We start from the raw sequence: 17,638 nt of genomic DNA on the forward strand, positions 1-17,638 counted from the left end.
TTTGCTGTACCCCCATAACCCCCCCCCCCCCCCCCCCACACACACACACACACACCACCCATACATCCACGCACATCTGTGCACCTTCCTCGCGCTGTTTCGTTGGCCCAAGATGGCAATCGGGTCAGCATATAAATAGCTGAGACATTTGGGTTAACGATTGGTATGTATGTTATTTTAAAGCAACTATATCAATGCCAACTCGACAAAACGACTGTGTGGTAAAATGGTTTACTGTGGTGTGGTAATGTGGCACCATTCCGAATTTATTTTAACTGATTTATTGAAAGGGCGCGCACAGCATTGGTAATAAAGAAAATAACATTCACTGAACATGACACATTATTATGCCATTGATTTAAAGACGGTCATGGGTGAAAACACTTCAGTAGAAGAATTTCTGCTTGGAATACCATGGTTTTTGATAAATTAGTACAGCAGTAGGTTTTTAACTTTCCGAAAACAAGGATAAGATATGGGGTTTTTTTTGTTCGCCGCTGTTTTCCCGCCGTGAGTCCAACGACCAATCACCAAGCTTAAACTTTCACAATATTCGTTTATTCACATAAAGTGCGGATGCTGGTCTTTGACAATTAATAATTTATTAGACAAATTTCGTGGGCAGAGAGGATTCACGCACATGACTCCAGCTCTGGTGTGTCGACCGATTAGTAGAGTGTGGGTTTGAGTCCCGGTCGTGACACCTTAAACAAGACAATTAACCATTATTACACCGTCCTTCGGATGGGACGTAAAGCCGTTGGTCCCGTGTGTTGTTTAACGCACGTAAAAAAAACGGTGGTGCAGTAATCGAAAAGGGAGTGAGCTCACCCCCAGTGTTCCTAGTTTGATTGGCAGCATATTGCGTTACAGCTACTTGTAAACCATTATATTATACTATAATACGTAGCTCCACAATAACTCGCAGGAAAATACTGAGTGACGAAGCGCCTTAAGCATCTCTGAGTGACGGATATTAGCGTTATAATAAATATTTTCAATATAACAAATGATAACAAATATAGTGACTTCTTCTATTATAAGGAGTCAATGTATTTGTTTTAATTTGTTTGTATATATTATTAAAATCTAAATGTTGTAAAATGTTGTCATACTTACTTAAGCTCCGGAAATTGCTTTCAAGCTGACGTTAGATCACTAATATTGAACCATAACCTATGATCGCATCAAAAGTACATGATGTTTAGCGGCTCGCTTCAAATCCTTAAATCTGAGCCTTAATCTGGAGCTTATACCGATAAGCCGATCGTCGGTGTATCTCCAAAGATGACTTCCAGTCATCAAATAGAACGCTGGCCTCAAAGATCACTGAAACGAAATCACAGAGCAGCGAGTCTCAATAATTATTATAAATCCCACACACCACAATCGAATCTTGCAATGATGTAGGCCAGGCGTAATTACATCGAGTGCACCCTTGCTCTATGAGTGCACCAACTACTCAATTAAGATTTAACAGCAATTCACGTTATTTTGTTTCCACTGATGTCCTACAGAAACATTTACGTTCACATGGTCTCGGCTTTTGCACGTGGTGTTTGTTTTAATATTCCAGATGGAAAATGATAACCGCTGGCAGTTTATTTTAAAAAGAGAGTTTATATTTTCCCGGAGTTGACAGTGAACACACCGCAAGTAGCCCCGTTATTCGTCGTCTTTTCCCCGGAGAGAGAGGAGCGAGTTGTCGGACGACCTGCTCGTACAGCGAGATAAACCTTCCCCGTCCGTCTCCAGTCGCGTAATGGAATCCACGACTTGGAAAAATCTCGCGATTATATTTCTACTCTATTTACCCGTGGATGATGGCCGTGTTTTATTTCGTGATGAGGCAGCGAGAGAATATGTTCCAAGCTCGCGCACGCGCAGAAACTCGATTATCAGCATTTCGGAGCACGTCTCATCGATGCCGCATGGTGGTTGTGAATGAGTTTGACTCGATACAAACACGTGATCCCTTGAATTAATCGGCTTTCAAATCAATCAAGCTGTATTAATTTCTGATCAGGTTTTTTTTTGCATGTAGGACAATTCTGCAGCCTAAAATGTATTGTTCTGGCTAATGTAGCAGACATTAAATTTATGCGGCTGCGTTATTTACGTTCCTTGAATTAAAAATATTTCGGTCGTGAGTTTTTTTACGAGAGCATTTTTAATGAGTATTCTTACTGCGGTAAACCATGTGTATTTTGCTGTGTAGTTTTTGATTTTTGGGGAACTAGGTCTTGCTTGTTATACTACTGCCGCGGAGCATATTTCAGAATTCGGGGACATACTTAGTTCTATAGCTTCCTGCATAGGAAAACAGAATAGTTTATTTCGGGGCCAAGTAGTCTCCCGCATTCCGGAGTACTCCGTGGCAATAGAATAAAAAGCAAGAAGTGTTCCCAAAGAACAAAATCCACACAGCAAAAGTAGATTCCACAATTCACACGGTCTGACTGCAAACTGAATATTAAAATATACATGTACATTGTATATGCCTATCATTGATATATCACTTGATACTTGATCTGCATCGTCTATTGGTGGTTTCAAAAAATATGTACATGTATACAGCACATTATTAAATGTTAAATTTATTTTAATCCTGCTGTCGCCTTTCTTTTTAAAATCCGTTAAATCTGTGTCATTGTGACTGTTAAGTATATTTTAAAGATATTTTTCTTCATTTTAATGGTTAACAGCCGTTGTGCTGATTTGTTATATCCTGTATAAAGATCTTGAAATAACTAAATAAAAAACTCGCGATGCAATGCCCCAAAACATAAACATAAATAGCCTAACAATACTTATACAGCATATTTGGCCTAGTAGACTTGAATGCTGTTGCACTTCTATTATTTACGTTCCCGTTGAACAAACCCATTTTTCTACGAACTAAGCACAAAGAGTGCACGGTATAATGTTATGTTTTGGCGCAAACCTTGTCAGCAAAAAAAGTGACATTCGCAGAACATGAATTATGGATATTTCGGATAACACTGCAAGTCTGCTTCTCGCGGTCATCCACAATGCCAAAATGTAACCAAATAAATCGGCGGGAAAGACAGTATGAGGTGTATTCAGGCGTGTGTTGTGTGGTGTTGTGAGAAGCAATAACCAAACCCTGGCATTACTTTATTACACTATCCTCAAGGTTCTACATTTTCGTGACTGTCATTATTACATTCTCGGCTCCACACCTTTTCGACTGTCATGATTTAAAGGCAGTGGACACTATTGGTAATTGTCAAAGACTAGCCTTCACAGTTTGTGTATCTCAACAAATGCATCAAATAACAAACCTGTGAAGATTTTAGCTCAATCGGTCATCGAACTTGCGAGATAATAATGAAAGAAAAACAACACCCTTGTCACACGAAGTTGTGTGCGTTTAGATGGTTGATTTCGAGACCTCAAGTTCGTTGAAAATTACTTCTTTCTCGAAAACTATAGTCACTTCAGAGGGAGCCGGTTCACACAATTTTTTATACCACCAACCTCTCCCCATTACTCGTTCCAAGTAAGGTTTTATGCTAATAATTATTTTAAGCAATTACCAATAGTGTCCACTGCCTTTAATGGAAACATTTTTGAAATGTACGATCGACAATTTTCATCATCGGTCTTTGCTTGAAGAGTGTGCTTTTGTGACATTCAGTGCAGTTTCAAGAACACAACACTGAGCGAAAAACATGTTATATTGCATTATGATTGTCAGCTACTTTATGCAGTTTTCCAATTTTAAATTGCACCAAATTCGAGATTAATGTTGCGAACCACTTGTCAGAAATGTCTATGAATGTGAGAAACGTACACTGACTACTATAAACTACTGAATTTTGATTTGATTTTACTTCGTACAACATCTAACAGCGCATGCAGACGCCAATTAAAAAACGAATACCAAGATTTAATAACGATTTCAGCACATAGGTCTATCTCCAGTTTGCTTTTGTAAATCCTAAACGAAAGTCTTTTCACAACACGTAATATAGAAATCTCTTTAAATTTATTCAATGAAGCTCAGACGATAATATTTGTCAAGACATTCGATACGTATCAAGCGACTGAAGTTTATAAAAGGAATCCAAATCAAATCGTGCCGTACACTTTCAGTTTTTAACATAATGAGTGGATATTGCATTTTAAAACAATTAAAGATGCTATGTCAGATTTTTGGCCCCAAACATTAAAAAATAGATTTTTTTAAATGAATGGTATTTCAAAGAGTATCACCCGGTATAACGAAAAAAAGTTTAACTTTTACTTTTAATGATCAGGAACCATGACAAAAATTTAAAACGTTTCTTATAAAACACATAAGAATTGGTCACGTGATATCTTGTCGAGATCCCGACAAAACTAATTTTGAGCACTTTATTTCACTGCTACTAAATAATTGGCGGACTTTTTCGAGCAATGGCTCAAATGAAAGCTTGTAACTTTCTTGACCCCCATCAAAATACCTATTGAATTAAAAAATCTGACATAGCATCTTTAACGTTGGCAATACTAAGTTTCAAAGAGTACTTTCTTTTACTTATTGTTTACATCAATATATATATATATATAAATATACATGTATACATTTAGTCAATTATAACGGGTCACGCACTCTCGACGTTATTAAAAATGACCGCTCGTGACAACACCAAGGTCACTGATATGGCAGAGAACTGCTTTTGTTGTTATGTACTTTTTTAATTAATTGAGGATATCTGGTTCCAATCATTTTTTTTTTACTTACAATTTAACCCATGCTGTGGTCGTTGAAAGAACTGACCGTTGAATAGATTAAACCATTTACTTAATTTTGTTACACTACTAATGTCAGGGTTAGTATTCCCATGCAGTGGGTCACGATGCAATGTTACTCTAACCGAAAATGCCCGATCTCACTTTAGATCAAAGGAAAGTGTAACGTCATTATGAAAACAAAAATCTACAAGATAAGTTTATAATACCAATCTGGAACTGTGAGGGGTTGGGCAGTGCAAAAGTTAAAACGTTTTTAACCCACCCTACGTGTTTTTCGATTATTATTTTTTTACACTGGAATGAAAGGACAACAAAACAATAAACTGACAAGTTAAACTATTTTTCATTTATTTTATTCAAGTTACAAAACATCAAAAAGATATATACATTGTATTTATTGGATTCAAAGTAAAACATACGAGCTGGACTTCTAAAGTAAAAATTGATTAATCAATGGCTTGTTATCAAATTTAAATAATCTAGAATGGTGCAGTAAACACGAAGTACATGTGAACTTGCCTTATGGATTTATGGTTCGAAAAAGAACCATCTTGAGTCACAAACTATATTCTAAGAGAATGTTTGTACCAGCACCATGTTCTATTTAGTTTAGAGGCAGAACTCACATACATAATTTTGTCATGTATAAAGTAAATGATGTAAAGTCGGTTCATACTTCCTGCGAATGCAAAGCGAATTTTGACTTCACAAACCTGTTTTCACCGCAAGAGGTTAATGCATCCCAACTGTTAGAATTATTTTGTGATGTCAACATTTTGTATCGCATTCGATGGAAGTATGAACCGGGCTTGACTGCACAAAAGGAAAAAAGGCAAAAAAATTGTATTGATGTGGGCGTTTTGAATCGCACCCTTTCTTTCAACTTTTTAACCCACGTAACAACTTCAAAACCGAAGGGTATAAAACAAAATAGTCTGATCTTCTGTGTTAAGACATGACGCAGTTCAAATGATGCCAAGGGACTCTGGGAACATGACGCAGATAACGACAGCATAACGCCAGTTTACCAAAGCAAATATTGTGTAAACAGGTCTAGCGAATATAAAGCTGTCTATATAATATATAAACACGGTGATGCACATACCATGAGGGCTGTCTAAAAGCAAAAATGATGGTGTAGGTTTCGACAATTGAAGTGTTTTCTTTAGTCTTGCCGAAGGGCCGTGAGGAAAATATCAAGAGAAAAATGTTCATACTATTTTCATCAGTCAAAGCAAAGTTTGCGTAGGGGTAAGGCATGACAGCATATTTAAGCAAGTTTCAGTCTTAATAAGACACTTGAATGGAAGCACTTTTGGATTTTTTGTTTAAAAAAAAAAAAGTTACACCAAACAAACAAGAGTAAGTTTCTAGGATGCCACAATGTACACATATTGAGGCATGCATAATACAATTTCCTGCCTTGTTTTTATGAAATAAAATGGTTTATATTCCAAAGTGTTACTTTTTGTTTATCCCAATATTGTATAAAGCAGAGCGCTTTAAGTCTACACTGTTACACTCCTGTATCAATTAGGTGAAAGTGGCGGTGAAACAGTCACATGACACAAAAAGGCATTCTGGCGTGTGACCTGTATTTTCTTATGAGCTTTACTCATCTCAGAACATTTCAATCGGAGTTTCCATTACTACAACGAAACCCAACAGGCTAGCTAAATCCAAAATTTTAAGCCTTGAAGAGAACTCTTTCCTCCATGATTCAACGCTCTTCAACCACACAACAAAAACACCATCCAGACATCGAGTGGCTAAGACAAGTAACACAATTAGTTATCTTTAGAATTGGTAACACACTTCGTTTTGTGTAGGTTTCATAGTTAAAGTATACCCAAGGCGAAAAGCTGCGTGCATGGCATATAAACCGTAGTGTCTTCAAAGAGACCAAAGCACCTGAAGCTGTTATCCTCGAATCTACCAAAACAGCCACTGCTGTTCACCTTTGCTACATTTCCACCACAGGTTTTTCCTATCCCGTGCCTGACCCTTCAAAAACTAAAACTCAACTCTAGCCCAAGATACTTTGGATATATTTTGTACCTGGCTTTCTTCATGAATGACTTTAATTTGTCTCTATTTTTAATTTACGGCTATATACAAACAAATAAAGTACATAATAACGAAAACGCCCTCAGTTTACGCTTTAGGCCAATGCAAGCTCCTCTTTTGATGACGACAGATCGGTGACATAAAGCGGCCTCTTAAAAGCGCGCCAAATACTCAACACAATCTTTAGAAGGAACAGTACCGCAGCGAGACCCAACAGCACCACGGAGTAGATGGAGTTGCGAGATGTCGCGTCCCAGTTCTGAGCCAAGCTGCCGCAGAGGGCGAAGATGACGACGAGCCAGACACTGTAGGTGTAGCGGAGGTACCGCTCCAGGACGATGTTCTCGAGCACCGAGTAGATGAGAACCTCCACCAGGAGAATGGAGAGGCTGACGGTGCAGGCGACGGACATGTCAACGTTGGCCCAATAGGTCAGGACAATGGCGAAGTTGAGGAGGGTGGCTATGGTGACCCAGGTGGCGTAGAAGGCAAGGCCGTTCTGGACGATTGCCCGGATGGCAAAGAGATTACCCCTGGTGGCAATAGCAAATCAAGACAAGATTAACGAAGTTATTTTATCGTGGTTTATAAGAGCACATTGGGAACTGATTTCTTCTAAATAATAATTATAAAACAAAACCCAATTCATACTGTTGTTGATTTTAAAGTAATGTTACTGATAAGAATATGATATCTAAGCTATTGGACAATTTGTGCTAGTATAGCAGACACAAAGTACAACAAAGGAACCTTTTTCCCCAACAGTATCATCAAATAAAAGAATACATTACTGTAAAGTTATGTCAAAATATGGAAATAAAAAAACACGACACTGCAGAGGGATCCATTTTAGAAGCAGAGTTTGTAAGGCAAGTTCAAAGGTATCTTGGTAAGGAAATACACGGAGATAGACAGGGCACAGTACTCATAAGAAGGCAATACAACAAGTTTAAATACAAAGGGGAAAAAAAAGGTCGAAGACAATGCAATTACAATAAAACTTTGCTGTCTCTACATGGGAAGTTCATTTGGCCTTTTTGTTTGAGATAATAAGACACAAATATAAAACATAATCATTAAAAATGGGTTACGGTATAAATAGAGAAAGAATAGGCCTAAATAGAACATTAAAAAGTGAACCATACATAGATAAAAGGTCAGATACTGGGAAAAAAACAAACAAGTAAGACTATGAAGAGATGACATCATCATGTAAGGATTCAAGAACACTGAAATAAGATGGATTAGAATGACAAGAGACAGAAGAATAATTACATTAAATTCAGTTCAATTTAAATACACATTTTGTTTTCATACTTCCATCAAAAATATTGAGAAGTACATGTATTGTGGAGAAAAGCAAAAATAACATTGATGATAGCTGATAGCAGTAATCAGGATAAATGTAATAAATAAAAGAACTAACATTTATATCAAATAGGCAAATTTGACATGGTGAAAGTACAATAAGAGAAGTTTGTGGTTAAATACCGTGCGAATATCTCTTTGGAGTAGAGTGTTGGTTCTTAACTGTCAGTCTTCTCCTGAAGACGATCAGAGCATACCGAACGAAACGTTGAGACATTAAACAACGGTTCTTTTCAGAACACAACTCAAACGAGATATTAACATGGCGTTGTGGCAACCCTCTCTTTAATCACACTTATAATAATTAAAGGCACTGTACACATTTGGTAATTACTCAAAATATATGCAGGTATTAGCATGAAAACTTACTCGGTAACGAACAACAGAGCTGTTGATATTATGACACATTGTGAGAAATGGCTCCCTCTGAAGTAACGTAGTTTTTGAGAAAGAGGTATTTTTCACTAAAATATTAGATACTTCAGGTTAGGTCTTTTAATCTGAAACCTTCTATATCTGAAACCACGTACAACAAATAAGAGTGTTCTTTCTTTCATCATTCTGTTGCAACTTCGTTGAGCAATATATAGCCAAGGCTGGTTATGTAATGCATAACGCACCAAGTGAGAAAACTGGTCTTTGACAATTTCCAAACGTGTAATGCCTTTTAAATAATTCTAAAGCACATGAAAAAGGTTGGTTAATTTTCTATACCTGTGGTGGTGTTTGAGTTCGTATCCTGATTGGTCAACCAAGCGATGGTTTATCGTCAGAGCCATCCACAGTGTAAACGGTAGCAGTGCAATGACAACCAAGGCAACAGGCATAAGCTGACGATCCCACAAGAACAACCACGAGGTGTTGAGACCGAGGTTGAGGGCGTAGGTCCCCAGCATCAATGGTGTGATGACCACGGGGCTGAGGTAAAGTGGCCCCTGGCTGTTGCGTACGCACATGGATATCATGAAGTAGAGTACGAAGAGGACCTGCCACGTGTAGATGATACCCCAGATGGAGAAGGTCCAACCGGCAGGGGTTATCTCGAGGAAGTAGTAGTCGGAGATGTCACCAGTGCTGTTCAGAAACCAACCTGTAGGTGGATAAAGCAATGAATTAGACTGGTCCCCTGTAAAGACAGGCACTGGTCTTACATGTCGAATGATTTCATTGGATCAAAGACCTTTTGGTCGCGAACGTCACAGCCCGAGTGTTGGCAAATTTGCCGGAAAAACAGTTTGTCTGCTCTTGTAGCTATTTCAGGAATATGAGACTTTTGGGACGCTTGGCGGCAGCAGACTTACCAGGTAAATTCTATTGTTCTCGGTTATGTGCGTGTCCTCAGACCTACGTAAACAGAGGAAATTTACCTGGCAAGTCTGCTGCCACCTAGCGTTCCAAAGTCTCCCATTGAACTCCCATTGACCGTATAGATCGGTCTGCTTGCTTTATCACGCAGCCTGCTACCTTGACATGATAGTCTACCTAATTGTTATTTAAAGGATTCGGGTACTTTTTCAAAATGTCCACAGATTTACATTAAACTTACAGGGTTTGAAGATGACGATAGTGGAAAGCTTTCCTTTGAATATTACTAACTAAGGTTGTGTAGTTTTTGAGAAATGAGTAAAACAAGTCACAAAATAATTTTGGTCTCATGAGACCAAAATGATTTTAGCATGTAAAATCCCTCTAACCAGTTATGATATTATACCAAAACCATAGCATAACTGGTTAATACGTTTTTACATGCTAAAACCGAGACGAAAATAATTACTTTTACTAACTTCTCAAAAACTACAGCACCTCATCAGTAAGTAAAATTTCAAGGGAAGCTTTCTACTATCACAATCTTCAAACTGTGTAAGTTTAATGTAAATCTGTGGACATTGTGTTTTTTTGTTAGGAAAAAGTACATAAAAAAAATTATACCCTTTAATGTACCCCAAAAAAATATCAGAGTAAAGAGAGTCTCGAGTCTTACCCCATGTGATGCCGATGCTTCCAGCCAAACCGTTGACTATCAGAGTAAGGACGAACAGAAGACACACCAATATGGCCATTGCTATGAACAACGGGTTGTGTTTCTTAGGCTCCATCTTGTCGCCCATTTTGATAAGCAGGTTCAAGTAAAAGCTCTTCTCAGATTATTCTATAGATGAAAGTCGGTAAGTCTGAAACAAAAATACACTGCATTTAAGATGTTGTATAGGTTACGGGGTTACTGTTTTTGTCAAAGGGGAGTATCTGAATCTTAATTTTATATGATTGAACATGACGTCATTGACCACCCTCTTTGTTGAAATATGCTCTCTTTCCGTTTGTTTATCATCAAATATGTATATATCGGGTTCGATGACGCTGTGTGCCATCCCTCTATAGTCGGTAAAACATTCTAATGGAAACATCGCACAAACTTTCTTTTTCGAAGAAAAATGAACAAAATTCTGTTTTAGACGTGGGAGTAAACAGGGAAAACACATCCATGCAGCCAGGTGGGGACTGAAAAAAACTAATCCAAATGCCATACATTATCTCTATTTTTCAAATTCATGCTTTTATTTTCTGTATTGTTATAAACATGTATGTTTTTTGTTGGAGGGCACATCGCTTTGATGACAGTTTTTAAAAATTTTGCCTCACCCTGAACAGCCCCTGCCAACAAAGAATTATGTCCGAAGTAAATAAATAAAAATCAATGCTCCGGTCCAAGCTCTAACCAGGGTCCACTGAGACTTGAAAGGCAGGGAAAGAATACACCGAGTCATCCTGTTTGGCCAAAACCTGACTGACTAGACTGCATTTTGTGTTCTCCAGGGATTCTTAGCGTATCTATTTTAGCCTAAATGCCGTCATCAAAGATGTCCTCCTCCACGTTGCTTTCGTTACAATTAACGTCATCGGGAACAAGATACTAACTTGATTAAGCCTACGGGGGACGGGTTGCAATCAAACATTTCCCCCAAAGTAGCAATCATTAGCAAATTTCAAACACTGTTTTATACAGCTGTGAGGAAAGCCAAAGTGAGAAAGTCACGCTAACATTATCAGTGTTCAGAGCCAACACTCACTCATAAGAGATTAAAGGCAGTGGACACTATTGGTAGTTACTCAAAATAATTATTAGCGTAAAACCTGTCTTGGTTACGAGTAATGGAGAGAGGTTGATTGTTATAAAACATTGGGAGAAATGGCTCCCTCTGAAGTGCCATAGTTTTCGAGAAAGAAGTTATTTTCCACGAGTTTGATTTCGAGACCTCAAGTTTAGAACTTGAGATCTCGAAATCAACTATCTAAACGCACACAACTTCGTGTGACAAGCGTATTTTTTCTTTCATTATTATCTCGCAAGTTTGATGACCGATTGAGCTCAAATTTTCACAGGTTTGTTATTTTATGCATATGTTGAGATACACCAACTGTGAAGACTAGTCTTTGACAATTACCGATAGTGTCCACTGCCTTTAACGCAATGGTTGTACCCGCAAGTTCATTTTTCCTCTTATTTCTCCACACAATGCAACGCTTCAAATAAGACTTATAACAGCGCTCATTGAAACAGCAGAGCGACACAGCAATTTTACACATGATTTTGTTCGACCAATTAATGCTTCACTACAGTGTGAAGGCTCACTCCTTCTGCACTATACGATGCAGTATAAAGCACACACAACTACCTTAAATGCGATAAATTTGTCTCGGCATTTTGGGGGGTTGAAAACAGAAAAAAAAATGACAAAAGTGGGATTTGAACCAACGACCTTCGAATGTGCTCGGCGCTCTACCGACTGAGCTCGACCCTACTCTTGCCGTCAACTCGCCGACTTGCCGTCAACTCATTAAATATACATTAACAATGTTAAAATGGAACATGTGAGTGTTATGTCTGGGCTAAACTACATAGTTCTTATGGTTTTCAGTAAACTTCCGTTTACAAAAACGATTTTGTGTTGATAAATAAAGAGTACCCCAGTTGCCATGTTGTGCAAGCTCTGTGAAAAAGCAAGATGGCGGCCAAGTTTTGCTGCTTCGCTGCTTCGAGATAATTTCTTCACGAGATATTTTTTTTTATTCCGAAATGTAACCTTAAACTCATGAAAATTCTCTTTTAGCTAATACTTTACAGTAAATTATGTTTCTTTTGTGGATTTTAAATGTATATTTGAGGTTGACGGCGAGTTGACGGTACAAATGATTGACGGCGAGTTGACGGCGAGTTGACAGCGAGTTGACGGCGAGTTGACAGCGAGTTGACGGCAAGTAGTAGGACCCACTGAGCCATCTAAACCCTTTCGGAAGCCATACAATCGTTTACAGGCGACATCCATTGATCACAACCTTGAGGGGGATGATCTTGTCAATATTTATTTGTCCAACCCCAAATCGTAAAAATTTACCCAGTGGTTTACGCCAATTATTTCAGATCACTGATTAGTACTTCACAATTGCCAACGGTGTCATCCATTGGGATGGGCTGACAGTGGTCTATATACAGTCGGCTCTCGTTGTAAAGAGCACAACCATTAACTTATTGGTCATTAAATTTCATAGAAGAGGTAATAATTTGTCACCATTTCATAACTTGTGTAGTATTTTGCGTGTATTACACAGTCAACCCTCAAACTAGAGCACTGCTTTAAAGAGTACACTCTGAAGCCCTTAATCTCATTAATCTGCTTTTTTTTTTTCTTTTTTTTTTTTTTGCTTTTTTCCTGTCTCCTGTAACAGGTTTTCTTCCCGTTATAAATAAGTAACTAGGCCAGTCACAGTGACCTTGTTTATAACGAGAGTCAATTGTCTCTTTATAACCCTAATGAGAAATATTATAGTCGGATGGGCGCAACTCCCAAGGTCATGAATGAATGAAGAAGATTTGACATAGCGTGGAGGTGCTCAAGGAAGATTTGAATATTGTTGCGTTATTATTACGTTCAACAGTTAAAGGAACATGTTGTCTTGGATCGGTCGATTTGGTCTTTAAAAAGCGTTCTGTAACCGTTTGTTATAAAATGCATATGGGTAGAAAGATGTTTTAAAAGTAAGATACAATGATCTACACAAATATGCCTCGAAATTGCGTGGTTTTCTTTTTACCTCGTCGACTATTACGGTCTGCCATTGACTACCATAGGTGGCCGACCGTGTTAGTTCGCGACGAAAAAGGAAAACCGCGCAATTTAGAGTGATACTTGTGTCGATCATTAGGCAACGTGCATGTTCCTTTAAGTAGCGTCCTTTTATTGTTTTACATTGCTGTGTTGTTGAAGCCGAAACAATGTCTGAGAAATGGACATTCTGCTATAAAGGACAGCCGTAAGCAGAACAAAAACATTTTCATATCATAAAGACTCAAGACAACAAAAATACTTTAGAGAAGAAACATCTTGTCTTGTCTTGTCTTGTCTTGACTTTACTGCACAAACCGCCGCCACTGGGCTATAAACGTGCAGACCTGCTCTGCACAGTTTTGTCAATCGAAGAAGATAAGGTATTAAAAGGAACTTAACTTAACCAAACGTGAGTTTATCTTCTCTGTATGGAATTCTTTTCAGCACATCGCGGCCTTTGGACAAATTTATAGCTTCAATTTGTAAATCGAAGGTTATCTTTCCAGTGCTAAATGCACCACGCATACAAACAACTATTATTCTTAATTGAAATTACTAAGTCTTCATGTTCCTAAAGCTCTATCAGAACTTACCTTCCAATCAAGAACAGGTGCACACGAGCAGATACTACAAACTTGTGGATGTACCCTGAAATTACATAGAACCAAAGTCAGCAACTGTTAGTTCAACAGCCTTTCCTTTATATAGAAATTAAAGATTTTGTTTCATAATTCAATGTCGTACTTTGACACACAAAGGTTTCATAACTGAACTTTTCGCCCAGTCGGATGGGATTCACTTCACGGTTGCTCAACCACAAAGAATAAACTTCAAAATAGTACATAGGTCAAACAAAGCTTTTCCCTACACACACACACACACTGCTGTGGTCCACCGCGCCCGGTTTTTCTAGAATAGAAAAAAACCTCAATGCGCACAGCAGGAGCACGCGCTTCGATTACGGCATTCCACCAACGCGAAACCCGTGTCAATGACATTTATTTCACTTCCGGTAAGGGTCACATGGGTGACATTTTATTGCAAAATCACCAACCTTGGAGGAAGAAACTCACAGCAAAAAGCTCAGACCGTGTTCGGGGTGGATTTCACACGAGTAAGGACTATTAGTCCATTCCTATAGGAGAGTCTAAGTATATCGATCCCAATACGAGATAGGCTAAGTCTTAAAGGAACACGTTGTCTTGGATCGGACGAGTTGGTCTATTAAAAGCGTTTGAAACCGTTTGTTATGAAATGCATATGGTAAGAAAGATGTTTTAAAAGTAGAATATAATGATCCACACAAATATCACTCGAAATGGCACGCTTTTCTTTTTACGTCGCGAACTATCACGGTCGGTGATAAAAAAAAAAAACACGCAATTTCGAGGCATATTTGTGTAGATCATTGTATTCTACTTTTACAATATCTTTCTAACCATATACATTTTACAACAAACGGTGAGAACGCTTTTCAAAGACCAACTCGACCGATCCAAGGCAACGTGTTCCTTTAACTCTTTAATTTGTTAATATCTCCTTTGGGTCTAGGTTGGAAAGACATTGCTCTAGAATTGCAAGGGTCTAGGTTGGAAAGACATTGCTCTAGAATTGCAAGGGTCTAGGTTGGAAAGACACTGCTCTGGAATTGCAAGTGTCTAGGTTGGAAAGACACTGCTCTAGAATTGCAAGGGTCTAGGTTGGAAAGACACTGCTCTAGAATTGCAAGGGTCTAGGCTGGAAAGACACTGCCCTAGAATTGCAAGGGTCGTGGGTTCGAATCCCACCGCGAGTAATATGCCTGTGATATTTGTTCACAGGAATCAAACGTACGGGGGTATACATTGCGAACACACATCGGTGTACGAGCAAAAACCAAAATTAAATGTTGTTTATCCCCGATGCAAATTTAACAAACTGAGAACAAGAAGTACTCTCTGGCCCGATAAGATTAGTTTGCTTCAGAAATTCGTGCTAAAACTGCTATGCGAACAATTTGCAGAGTACCAGTTTTCTGTATAGTTAAAGGGAACAATTTCATTAAGTTGAATTATGCAGAAAACATTGGCTGAATAATTAGCGGCTTAGCAAAATACATTAGCAGTCATATATTAATATCTTCTTCAGAATTTATACCGGATGAATTAAACGCCTCGGAAGGCTGTTTATACATACAGTTTATATGATACCATGATATACAGTCACATGAGATTGTATCTGTATTTTGGCTGATTTAGACCAGGTTGAAGGTGAACCTCCATGGTTGAACCATGGTTGTTAAACTCCTCTGTGCGCAACGTCCTTAAAGCTTGGGTCATGGTAATTTGAAACTTTGCATGGTGGAAATACGATATAGAAAGGTTTGCGGTAACACCATGTAATGACTATTTCTAATGGGTTGGTTCTGAAAAGAACCGTTGGTTTCAACTCGACGTTTCGATCAGAATGTTCTGATCGTCTTCTGGAGAATAAAAAAAGGGTCATGGTACTTTGTTTCGTAAACTGACAAGCAACAGTGAAGTCTGCCGTCTGGCCCCAGTACGAAAGTTTTGACCATCACTTACCTCACTAGTGGGACAATTTGAGGTGAAGAACTAGTTGTTAATGATCTCCTCAGAACGAAATGATAACGAGCTTCAACTCTGCTTCAAAAAAACTCTACTCTCTTCACTACTGCAATGGTCGTCTTCAAATGCCTCAACACAAAACCGAAATGTGTATACAGAGATAAGAGGATCGAATCCCCTCATCAATGCCTGAACAAACATCCAATGTAACGGTGACCCAGGGTTGCTGAGGTCACAGGACATTGGTGGAACAAAAGAACCACTGGGCCATGTATGGTAGTACGGGGCGAGCACGTTGTAGAACACGTGCAAATGACCACAGTTATGTAATAAATATTTTCGTTGTCAGGAGCTTGACCAACGGGCTTCCTCCATGCTTGTCATTAGTACGTTGGGGATTGATTAGTGATGTTAGTTTATCGTAATCTGCGTCCTTGCCCATATAATAGTGATTTGATCATGGATGAAGACACCAATGTACATGTGCAGGTACAGGGTTGCACCGGGGAAAACAGCTAGTGTTCGTGACGGCTATTCAATGAAAGGGGTAGGCTTTACAAAGTGTAATACCGTGTTACCTCCGCAATACTGTATAAACTTCTGCATGTGGGTTGTTGAGGGTGCACCCCAATAAATGAATTTTTAAATTATACTCAAAATGTATAGTCTCACAGCTTTTTCTACAGCAAAAGGAAATTTGTTAAATGACCCTCGAAGTTTAATTATCTGTTCAATTTAATATTCCCCCAACAAGCCGATTCGAACACCCCATGTAATTTGTCATGGATCCGAGCATGGATCGTAGAAATATTTTACCTCCATTAGCTATCAATCATGAAAAATGTCCGTACATCTCACAGCGAATAGGTCACATTTTTAGGGCCCACCGCATTCAAAATACATCAAGTTATAGGTAAACATCCCCAGGTCACAATTAGGGCACATTTAGGAATTCACGACAAGTTATTTTTGCAACCGCGTCCCCCAAAAAGTACAAATTGTCGCAATATTGACAGAGAGCCCCAGATTATGCAAGAGGATATCGACCTTTCTCTGGATATGAGAACATTATTAGTTTACTAAAAGCAGATTTACTCAAATATAATCTCATTTGAGATACATTTGTCCTTCTCCTCCCCCAGTCAAGCTAACAAAAGCTCCATCCTGCCCGGTCCTCATTCAATCTTTACCTCGGGTGTCCCCCCTTCCAACCAAAACCACGCCTCTATTCTTGTTTTCACTCTACATTGTTATGTTGAATCATAGGAGGTAGACATTCTACCTCCATGGATGAATTTACCAGTACACGAAAAAAAAAATCAAATTACTGTGCTTCCCTGTGGAGGCATTTGTGTTCTCTCTTATTACCCTAGACTTGTGTAAAAGTCGTTAACGGTCCCACGCGGTGAGATAGTCGAGTTGTGCAGTGTCACGCAACCCAGCAGTTCGCACGGAGAGCACCGCTGCAACTCTACTCGACTATCTCACCGCGTGGGACCATAAACGACATGTCCACAAGTCTGCTATTATCCATGTATTTAACATTTTCCAAGATACTTTGTGCTCAAAATATCCTTTCATAGCACCCCGCTGGCAACCTTATAATCTTTCCCTTTTTTGTTTTGTCCCACATAGAGTCCTTGCTATATGGTCTCCATAGGCCTCATGAATGAGCACCAAAACCTTGTGCAAGATAGGAAAGCCGTGATGAAAAGTCAATGCGAACGATATTCAAAATGTCAAATTGTGTAACAGGGTCCAAATTCCAAT

At 38.7% G+C, this 17,638-nt stretch overlaps 2 protein-coding genes across 5 annotated transcripts in view; both read right to left on the reverse strand.

The window, feature by feature from the left end:
• LOC139944063 (uncharacterized) overlaps window positions 1-1,742 on the reverse strand; it is a 48,792-nt gene extending 47,050 nt beyond the window's left edge. Inside the window, exon 1 of the mRNA XM_071941018.1 lies at window positions 1,120-1,742. The gene's annotated coding sequence lies outside the window, so the exon portion shown is untranslated. The remainder of the gene's footprint in view (window positions 1-1,119) is intronic.
• A 3,343-nt stretch (window positions 1,743-5,085) lies between these two features.
• LOC139944065 (uncharacterized) lies at window positions 5,086-16,063 on the reverse strand. 4 transcript variants are annotated; one of them, XR_011786912.1, is made up of 5 exons: window positions 13,895-14,187; window positions 10,178-10,367; window positions 8,911-9,286; window positions 6,637-7,361; window positions 5,086-6,472 (listed from the first exon to the last, which is right to left on the reverse strand). XR_011786912.1 is itself a non-coding variant. In XM_071941020.1 (5 exons), the coding sequence occupies exons 3-5, from the start codon at window positions 10,302-10,304 to the stop codon at window positions 6,923-6,925; spliced, it is 942 nt and encodes a 313-aa protein (XP_071797121.1). In that variant the 5' UTR covers window positions 10,305-10,367; window positions 13,895-13,949; window positions 15,866-16,063; the 3' UTR covers window positions 5,086-6,922. The 4 variants fall into 4 exon arrangements, 3 of the variants coding, with proteins under 3 accessions (XP_071797121.1, XP_071797122.1, XP_071797120.1); XM_071941020.1 differs by adding an exon at window positions 15,866-16,063 and having other exon boundaries at window positions 5,086-7,361; window positions 13,895-13,949; XM_071941021.1 differs by having other exon boundaries at window positions 5,086-7,361; window positions 13,895-13,949; window positions 14,046-14,183.
• Between the last annotated feature and the right edge of the window lie 1,575 nt (window positions 16,064-17,638).

This window comes from Asterias amurensis, chromosome 11 (genome assembly GCF_032118995.1).
Source record: "Asterias amurensis chromosome 11, ASM3211899v1".
In the NCBI taxonomy this organism is placed as follows: Eukaryota; Metazoa; Echinodermata; class Asteroidea; order Forcipulatida; family Asteriidae; genus Asterias; species Asterias amurensis.

What these genes read in the sequence shown, in the direction of transcription:
- LOC139944065 (XM_071941020.1), bottom strand. Translation starts at nt 10,304, where the DNA reads ATGGGCGACAAGATGGAGCCTAAGAAACACAACCCGTTGTTCATAGCA. An exon ending in AAGCATCGGCATCACATGGG is followed by an intron (nt 9,287 to 10,177) that starts GTAAGACTCGAG and finishes ATCCACCTACAG; the next exon opens with GTTGGTTTCTGAACAGCACT. An exon ending in GAACTCAAACACCACCACAG is followed by an intron (nt 7,362 to 8,910) that starts GTATAGAAAATT and finishes TATTGCCACCAG; the next exon opens with GGGTAATCTCTTTGCCATCC.